General features: G+C 36.4%; 1 protein-coding gene across 1 annotated transcript in view; it reads right to left on the reverse strand.

Annotated features, from left to right (window-relative positions):
• The window catches only part of LOC149815345 (biotin carboxylase 1, chloroplastic-like), a 51,500-nt gene extending 41,136 nt beyond the window's left edge, over positions 1-10,364 (reverse strand). Inside the window, exons 1-3 of the mRNA XM_089990288.1 lie at positions 10,172-10,364; positions 9,928-10,026; positions 8,124-8,434 (exon numbers count right to left, since the gene is read on the reverse strand). Of these exons, the coding sequence (XP_089846414.1) occupies positions 8,124-8,434; positions 9,928-9,969 (353 nt within the window). The 5' untranslated portion in view covers positions 9,970-10,026; positions 10,172-10,364. The remainder of the gene's footprint in view (positions 1-8,123; positions 8,435-9,927; positions 10,027-10,171) is intronic.
• Between the last annotated feature and the right edge of the window lie 237 nt (positions 10,365-10,601).

Raw genomic sequence — 10,601 nt, forward strand, 5'->3', positions numbered from 1 at the left:
TGTGCATGTGTGCACTTGTCTTTCATCAAGAATATTGGGTCTTGATCATAGTATCTTGTAGAAGATACTTTCACATATCAATAATTTTCTTCATCTTATTAAGGTACTCCATGATATAGACATGGAGCCTTTTTCAAGATTCAGAAACTCCCTTTTGAGGAACATAACTCTAGCATCAAAAACCTGTGAAAAAGTTTGCACAAGTTGGGTCAACAATTCCATAGTTGTGCAATCATCAGGAATGCTTACCAAAACCTCATGTGACAATGTATATGTGATATATGCCACCAACGCCTTATCGTGTTTTATCCAGGAAATGTACTTTGGGTTCTAAACCTGCAAAGATTTAATAACAACCTCTTTTTCATCATTTTCTTTCCTTAATATGAATTCTGGTGGAGTCTGAATCGATCCATCCAAATTACCATAAAGGTCTTGGCACCGAATAAAGGGAAAGATTTATCTTTTCCAAGTGAGAAAGTTTGAGGTATTTAATTTTTCGGAAACTAACTGATCGAGGGAGCTTGCTGAAAGAACTGAAGAGGGAGAAGAAGAATCCATGGCAGATAAAAGGAGGATGAAAATGATCAAAAGAAGAAATGCTGCAATAACAAACACTTTCTGCATTTTTTTTTGCAGATCAAGTACAACTCATGAAAATATCATATGGATGTAGCAGTAAGTAAAGAATGATCAATAATCATAAATAAATGATTATTTGAATGGATGTGATATTAAGAATTAAATATCGGAATAAGTATTTGGATGTTTCAAAAGATATCAAATCCAATACAGATCTGATTTGAAGAACAATTAGATAGAATCAGATTGCAAGAAAGATAATAATCAAGAAAGAAAACCCAAAAGGTCGATCTAGGTTTTTCTTTTGTTTGTTTTTTCTTGGGAAGAAAGAAAAACCAAAAATCGATCTAGGGTTGTTTTTTATGGAAAAGAACACAGGTTTTTATTTTGAAACAATTTCAGACTGAACAAAAGATCAGCAGCAATGATGAGAATGAGAAAATAAACTTAGATCGATATTTTTTATCTATATATTATTTTCTCGAAAGGAACAACAAAAAAAAGGCAAGAACGAGAGGAAAAGAGGAAAGAAAAGAAGAGAACAAGACAAATGTAGAGATGGGAGGAAGCCAATGCTTTCTTAACTCATCAAGATGGAGGAATCGAGACCCTTCTCTGATACCATATAAGATCTGCAAGTCTGCACCACAAAACAGTTTGTAGAGAAGAAGAGAAAGAGGAAGAAGAAAGGGCTGCAACAACTATTTCTCCACACCCTTCCTCATGGGTCATGGGTTTCTTTATATCAATCATTAGATTACATTCCAAGAATGCCCCTAATTATAATACATAACAAAGATACATAAGTGGGGGCAACAGAAGAAACATTAAAATACAAGAAGAAACGTAACATAAAGAGGGTGTGATACACCCAAAACACATCAATCTGGATCTGGTCAATCTAGATCTGGATCAAGGTCCAAAACCTCACATCTCAATAAGCCCCTCTATCCATAACGACAATGTGTCAGAGACAAATGCCCCTTTCGTGATCAAAGCACATTCCAGTGTCCAATGGGGAACATCATGGCAATATATTGGACCACTTCACCATCTTTCTAAGTAGTTTTAATGCCCTAGCAGCTTGGGAAAGGAAGATCAACTGAAAAAAAATGTTTATGCATGTACAGAACAAGAGGCTCTTGTTCTGAGTGCAGTGATTATATTCACAAAGTTTGGGGGCCCACAGGCTAATGAGCAATATGAAAGGAGAAAACCTAACAAAGGACCAACTGATAGTAATATTACTATTTCTTGTATAAATAAAATAGTAAAGAACACAAAAAAAAAATAATTTTTCTGAGAGAAAGTATCGGCATTACACGAAAAGTAAAAACAATTAAATAGAAACTGAAAAAGGAAGGAAAGACAGGCCCCAACCATCATAAAAATAAATATTACCAAAGACATGCATCTCCTGGTCACCCTGAAAATGGGCATGAAGACAGCCAAATCAGCCTTTATGGAGAGATTAGAAGTGCCTATACATATGTTCTCTATATTCTTTTGGAACTATTTTACAAGTATATCCCGTTTGTAGAGGAACATAGACTCTTAGCAAATGATAGAATACAGTCACCAATAAGCTAATTTAATATTATTTCCAGGTAAGCAAAAAAAAACCTTCATTCCTTCCTATGAGTTCCTCTTGCATGCTCCAGTTCTCAAACTGAGAATAATAATAGCTCCATTTTTCATACCATTCCAATGCACACCTCATACCTATACCTTGCAGTTACTCAGATAGTGGGTTCATGTACCTATCATCTATTACATTTAGGTATTTTGGTTCCCAGAACTGCCAAGAGAAGAAGACAATATGGAGAGGCCTCAGAAACTGCCGTGGTATGCTTCCTCTATTAATAAAGAATCAACAATATAACATAAAGTTACAAGACTGCCCTCATTTAACAAAGTTACAACAAAACAATTATGAAGGGCAACTTAGACCAAAGAAAAAGTATTAAAACAGCATACGGATCTCGACCCAGATCCCAATACGTCATCTCTCAATAGCCCCCCTCAAGTTGTAAGTGGTGAACACCATAGACAACTTGGACTTTAAATACCAGAATCTTTGCTTTGTTAGTCCTATTGTGAAAAAGTCTGCTATTTGATTTTCAAAACCAACAAATCTTGTTTCAAGCTCTCCATCTTCAATCTTACTCCTAATGAAATATTGATCTATCTCTATATGCTCTATTCTTCCATGGTGAATCGAATTTAATGAGATCTTGATGGCGCTTTGGTTGTCACAAAACAAGACTGACTTACGAAATTTCTCATTTAATTCATGCAACCCCTTATCCATGCTAGTTCTGAGGAAACGGCAACCATGGCCCGATATTCAGCCTCTGTACTTGACCGAGGTATTGTTCTTTGTTTTCGACTAAACCAAGATATCAAGTTACTTCCAACAAAGACACAATACCATGAAATTGATCTCATCTCATCAGGATCCCCAACCCAACAGGCATCTGAAAAGGCCATGACAAAGATTATATCCTCTCCTTGAGTTTTCTTCTTATAGAACAATTTGTCTCCCAATGTTCCCTTCAGATACCTTAAAATATGTTCATTGGTTCTTAGCTGGTGCACAAATTGCAAGACTTGGTTAACAGCATAGACCGCATCCAGCTGATTAAAGGTGAGGTACTGAAGCATTCCAACTATGATCTGATATCCTGTTGGATCCTCATATAGATCTCCATCATCAATATTGAGTTGTTGGTGTATTGGTGCAGGAGTAAGCAGTGGTTTGCAATCATTCATACCTACCCATTCGCAGAAGGTCAATTATGTATTTGTATTGAGTCATAACTAATCCATCTTTCTTTCTATCTTCAACAACCAAACTGACCTAGATCCTTTTGTATCTTCAAAGAAAAACTTTCAAACCATGAACAGGAAGCATGTTTCAACACGTATTCATACCTCTTAAGTCTATACACATACTGACTCAGATCATTCTCACTGTAACACAGTGGCTGCCCCATGTAAATCTCCTCTTTAAGGTCCCCATGCAGGGATGCATTTTTAACATCGAGTTGGCTCAATGCCCAGCCATGGTCAACCGCAAGGAAAAATATTATTTGAATGGTTCTCATCTTCACTACAGGACTAAATGTCTCTTAATAGTCCAATTCATATTCCTAAGTAAAGCCCTTTGCTACTAACTGGGCTTTATATCTCTCAATACAACCATCAGGTTTATAATTGACTTTATAAACCCACTTTAATCCTACCACATTCTTATTAGGAGGCCTTTTTACAACTTCTCACATATGACATTCATGCAATGTTTTCATCTCTTCATTCATAGCTTCAATCCACCTTTTATTCCTAGATGCTTGGGCATAGGAGATAGACTCCACTTTGTCAATTTGCATGAGGAACATTTGATGATCCATGCTAAAACTGGTATAGCTTACCCACCTTTTGATGGGATATCTAATTTGTTTTTACCTTTTCTATCTATAGCTGCATCACCAGGAATAAGATCTAACCTTTCAGTATGCTGACCACAATTTTCGGGATTTTCCAGCAATGACAAGTCATCATTGCAATCAGCAACAAACAGCTCCACACTAAGCTGGGGTTGATAAAATTCAGCAGTCGTCTCCTTTCCTTCCAAAATAGTATATGCACCAAACCCACTCAAAGGAAGTTTCATCAAACACGACATTTTTACAAATTCGAATGCATTTATTCTTGATATCATAGGACCTGAATCCCTTATAATTATCAGCATATCCCACAAATTTGGAAATGTATGCCCTGGCTTCAAACTCGTTTCTCTAAGATTTATCTATGTGAACATAACAGATGCAACCATAGGCTCTCAATGAATCATAATCCGGGTGTTTTCCGAACAAAACATAGAAAGGAGCTTTAAATAAAGGGACTGACACATTTCCAGTATGTGTGATGGGATGACGAGTCCCATCTCAGTTATAACACTATCTTTACCAAAATAAGGAATCAACTTAAGAAGCTTACTCTCATCACCAGTAATGTAACTTGCAGCACCAAAATCAATATACCATAGCAGGTTGAGTCCCGCAAGTGCAGCCAATAGCAAGGCAACTGTGCCTCACCACTACTCTGACCTGCAACTTGATTATTTGCCTAACTTGTTTTGTGTTGCCGCTGGATTGTATTTTGGGTCATCTTTAAACAAGCAATTAACCTCATTACAAGAGAAAGGTTGTACATATGAGTGGATGGCCATAAGACATGATTTATATCGAGGTTCAAAAGATTCGTAAGATACAAATCTACTAGGAGCCTTGGAGATCCTCATGGATCTTCTAATACTAAATTGGTCTGTCTTGATTTTGAGAGTACCTTTCTAAAGAAAATGGAGGATGATCATTGGCACAGTGAGTACAAACTTGTATTTCATTGGATGTTTCAACTATATTATTTTGAGTATCATTGTCATTCTCATGTGCATCATGAGTGTCATCATTGTCACTCTCATGCACATCATGAATATGAACATTATTATTCTCATGAATATCTCTAAGATCATCATTAACATTAACATGTTCATTAACTAGATCAAAGAGAAAATAGTACTCATAGGATTCCTTAGACTCAATTTTATCAAATCCATTTTCCTTTTCAAGAAAAGATACATTTCTTGAAACATAAAGTTTATTATTTTCAATGTATAACATTTATATCTTTTTTTATTTTCGGCATAACCCAAAAATACATAAGGAATAGCTTTGGCGAAAAGTTTAGCATTTTTGTTAGTAAGCAAATTCTTAATTTTTTGTAATCGGGAGGAATTTTAAACAACTTTTCTATAGGAGAAATATTTTCAAGAATGATTGAAGGCATTCTATTAATTAAATAAACCGCCTTAAGAGTGGCTTCGGCCCAAAAAAAACTTGGAATACTTTTGGATATGAGAAGAGTCCTAGTGGTTTCAATAATATGTCGATGTTTTCTTTCGGCTAAGTCATTTTCTTGTGGAGTATATGGGCAAAATATTTGATGTACATTATCATGAAGATCAAGATAATTTTTCAAATCATTTGATAAAAATTCTCCTCTAGAAACGGATCTAAAAATCTTAATGTTTGATTTAAAATGATTTTTGACATAGCTATGAAATTTTTTAAAACAACCAAACACTTTGGATTTAAGTCGAAGGAAATATATTCATGTATATCTACTATAATCATCCACAAATATTACATAATATGATACTCCTCCTTTAGACATGACCAGCGTCGGTCCCCGTATATCCGAATGTATTAACTCAAATGATCATTTAGAAACAAAATGACTAGATCAAAAAGGCAAGGATTTTATTTTTCTATGGATGCAATTTTTACAAACAAAACATCAAAATCCCTTTCATTACAATTTTCAAGGAAAGGAAACAAATGTAACTTTAACATACTTGAATGTCCTAATCTCCTATGACAATTTTCTATGTCCTTCCTTTCAACAAAATTACAAAAAGTTTGAATTGACAATTCTAACTTGTCCATGAAGTAAAGATCTCCACCTCTATGGCCTCGCCCAATCGGCCTCCCAGACCGGAGATCTTTCACCAAGCAATCACTAGATAAAAAAGAAATCCTACATTCAAGATCGACAATTTGATAAACGGAATAGAGGTTTAAATTCAATTTTGCTCTGTTTTGATTTGTTTTTTTATGGAGCTCAATGTCCATAGGAAAATACCATTTAGGCTCTAAGAGCGCCAACTCATCTTAAAGGAAAGAAAGTATTTTAATATTCTCTTATGCTCATGTCTCCTTGGGTCATGGTTCTAGCTTTATTTTGGAGATTACAAACATGAGTTATATCTTTCAAAGAAGACATATCTTGGAGATATTTCCAAACATCACTAGCAAAATCAAACTTTGCTAATCTAGAACACTTATTTATATCCACACTATTTATGAACCACCCCATAATTTTGATGACTCATCTTCCATTCCTTCCACCTTTTCTCGTAATCGGCAATGGCTTTAGTCATATCATCTCCTTGAAGCGTGACTTCTTATTCTTTGTAAGCATAAGTTTGGGCTCCTCGATGCCATCTACCAAACTCCATAGACCCTTTTTCCAAATTTGATGTTTTACGATTGACACCCACATCAAATAATTGGTGCCATTGAGTCTCACAGGAATGGTGACTATGGTTTCTCATTTCTCTTCCATAGTAGAGAGAGAGAGAGAGTGAAAGCATGTTCTTTTGGACACCACGAGCTCACGATCACAAGATCTATAAACTCACGTCCTCATGAACAATATGCCCACACAATTCAAAGCACTGAAGCCCTGATACCATATAATGAAATGAGGGTGTCTTCACAAAACCCATCCCAAGGTTTATGCACAAGAGGCAATAGTCACTCACACAACCCAAATATGGGTTCAAGCACAATGGCCACTAAGGACCAAGAAAGACAATTAAAAAATAATATTTTACTGATTGAGAAATACACAAAAGATGCATAGCTCACAAGGGGGCCATAGCCCCATATTTATACACACAACTAGCTGTTGGAAAGCTCCCAACAGCTAGATTTCTAGCCGTTGAGGAGCCTCCAACGGTCATATTTTCAAGGATAATAATGCCCTTGACAACACCTACAAAATACACAAGAAAAAACAGAAATAAAAAAATGCAAAAAAATAAAAACATAAGGGGGCAGTTCTGCCCCTAATGGGCTGATCCTATTACAAGAGTCAAATGACCAAAATACCCCTAAAAGGGTATTACCTATTACAAACACTTAAAATACATATATATGTATAACATTACAATAATCTTTTAACAGAGTTAATATAGCAGTTTCACAAAACGAGACATGAGGAAGCCAAGAGACACATAGCAGACCAAGAAGATTGGGAATCAAACAAAACAGTGGTGAGAGGAAAAGAAGACAAGAAAAACAGAAAGAAAGAGAATCAACATGAAATCTTGGGAGAGAAGAAAGAAGACTTGTAGAGGAAGCAAACACATATGAACCCAAGGTCTCTTAGGACTTACCTCAATCTTTCCAATCAGCCAATTGCCGCTCTGATACCATATTAGATTTAGGTATTTTGGTTTCCAGAACTGCCAAGAGAAGAAGAAGAAGAAGGCAATATGGAGAGGCCTCAGAAACTGCATGATTCCCAATAGGGAAATCATGGTATGCTTCCTCTATTAATAAATAATCAACAATATTACATAAAATTACAAAACTGCCCTCATTTAACAAGTTATAACAAACACAATTATGAAGGGCAACTTAGACCAAAGGAAAAATATTAAAACAGCATACAGATCTAGACCCAGTCCAGGACCTAGATCCCAATACGTTATCTCACAATATCATCTTCTAATAATGTTTGGGAGGGGGGAGAGGAGGAAATAAGACAAAAATCTGTTATCCTAGGCAAAGCATTCAATCCGTAAATTAAGATATGTAAAAGACAAACACATTATGTAAAAAGTAAAGATAGAAACCTCGCCTCAAATTTAAAGAAAAAATACAATGACTTAAAGAGAGAGAGAGAGATCACACGATTGGCTACTTGGGGCTTCTCCAATGCATACAGCCTCATCTGCAAGACGCACATGCAGTGCATCCTGATCAATGGTTGAGTAAACGGTGACACATGGTATTCCCATCTCATGAGCAGTGCGAATCACTCGCACAGCAATTTCACCCCTATTTGCCACAAGAATCTTTTCATCCCTGCATGTAGCACTGAGTGCTCCCCCAGCTTTCTTGAGTCTTCTACCATTGGAAGTATGCCTAAGAAAACTAACACAGTTACTTCCCAAAAAGGTACACAAAGAGCTCCTGGTTCCTCTTCCTCCTTGCATAAAGTCCTTGAATCACAAAACAGAAAAACAGCTTGAGAATATTATAGTCTAAATAAAATCAAATTAATACCTGAACATGTACCATTAAAAGTTAAACATATGAGATCTATGATGATCCAAGAAAATTGTAATCTGAAGTAAAATCAAATTAATATCTGAACATGTCCATACAAGTGAAACAAACATATGAGATGCTTCAAGAAAACATAATGAGATGCTTACAGAAACAAACATGTGGAAATGGACTTTTCCATTTTGAAAGTTAATTTAAATCAGTCATTCAGGCCATGATTTGATGTCCAAACAAAAGCATAACAATTAAGAAAACAAGATGATTCAAGACCACATTCTCCACGCAGTTTCAGGATTAATATATTCTGATAAACCAGAACAAGTGCACTCAAATGTCAATCATTCTAAGACTTGAAGAAAACATAAAAGGGAGCATGCATTCATAGAAGAGCAATAACTAATTTTAAGCTGGATTGAGCTTGAAGACCAGGACCTTCTTTAAATGTTCAGAATCAAATATAAGATCAAGGCTAAAGATAGTTCGAGGATTTCTAAAAGAGAAAAGCAGATTTTTCAAGGACCATTAGAGCACCCATACGCAATATCTCCAGCCAAATGGGTTGCATGAGGCTGGATCCCATGGACCAGACAACATTGTCAACAAAGTAATGAAAAATCTCTGCCCCCAGTCAGAGAATACAACAAGTGGTGTTGTCCCACCCCCATTTCCTTGCTCTTTGGATGGCCATGACACCTTCTCACAAGTGAGCTTCTTAGTAAATTTCAACCTTGCAACATAACGCAAGACCCACACAATCAACAATTATTGAAAAAACATATCAAACACAAACAAACTTCTGATTATCTCAAAATGAAAAGTGGTAGACATTTAACGAATTAAATTTTTTATTAAACAAAATATTACCACAAATTCAACAAAAGGAATACTATAATATAGATCAAGAAGCAAGACCATACCTTCTTTCTCATCTATAACACTAAACCCAATAGTTCTATTCACAAGAAGATCATGAAAAAAACCAAAACTTGTATAAATTCCACAAAAGTAAAAACCACAGAATCAGATCGTGCTTCACTACATTAAGCCACACAACCATGTATTTCCAATAGAAAAAACGGAATCATAGAAAGAGAAAAGCTACAGAACTTCATCAAGCTCAAAACTTGAGCCTTATTTAACGATTCTAAACAAAGCCCAACAAATTTTATCTGCACCAAAACCACAAATCAGCCAGAAATTCCTTTGAGCCCAACAAAAGCACCACCCACCAACATTTACCCAAAAAAACGGAAACCTCACAAAATTTTCCCAAAACCAAGAAAGAAAAACCCATTTGGGTCACAATGCGGGCGGATGAATCTTTTCTAAATCAAACGCATTACTTAACATAAAAAAAAACAAAAAATTACGCAGAACACATAAAAACCAAGATGGTCATCAAAATTTCTAAAAATTCCAAGCTTACGGAGCTCAAGTAGACAGATTTGCAGATGGGGACAGCATCCATTGTGAAAAATCCGGCAATGGCAATGGCAATCGCAGATGGACCGATTAAACGGCTAACCTACAAGAATTTTAAGGATTAAACAGCGGAACCCACAGATTAAAAAAACACTCTAATCTGCATTCAAAGCGTTAAACCAAGAGACAATCAACAAGATCAACAGGAAACAGGGTAAGTGAACGGATGGGGCTCAAGCAATGAATACCTGGAGAAAATCGAAGAGAGAATTGAGCAAAAGAAAAATGAGGAAAAAGCTTCAGAGGAGAAGATCCAAGTGGGTGTGGGTGGTGACGAACAGATTGCCTGCCAGAAGAAGAGTGACGGTGAGAGGGCGTACGGACGGCGTCGATATGCCCGAGAGTGGGACTCGCAAAATTTTCAGATTTGCTCCGCCCAACAATCTGAACTCGCGTGGTCGTGGACCGGGGAAAACGGGGCGGGCGGGTTTGGACTGGGGATGGAGGGCATGAAACGGGATGTGGTGGCCGGGATGAAAGGTTAAAATCAAAACCCTTGTTAAGATGGACTTATGCTTTTTTCCGTTTAGTAAAATAACTAAAATACTTTCAGGGATGACAGTAGATCGGGAAGAAACGGAGTCCTAACCGCCTCTCTCCTTTGAGACCGGGGATGGA

Source organism: Nuphar pumila, chromosome 15, assembly GCF_984573655.1.
Source record: "Nuphar pumila chromosome 15, dmNupPumi1.hap1.1, whole genome shotgun sequence".
Taxonomy (NCBI): Eukaryota; Viridiplantae; Streptophyta; class Magnoliopsida; order Nymphaeales; family Nymphaeaceae; genus Nuphar; species Nuphar pumila.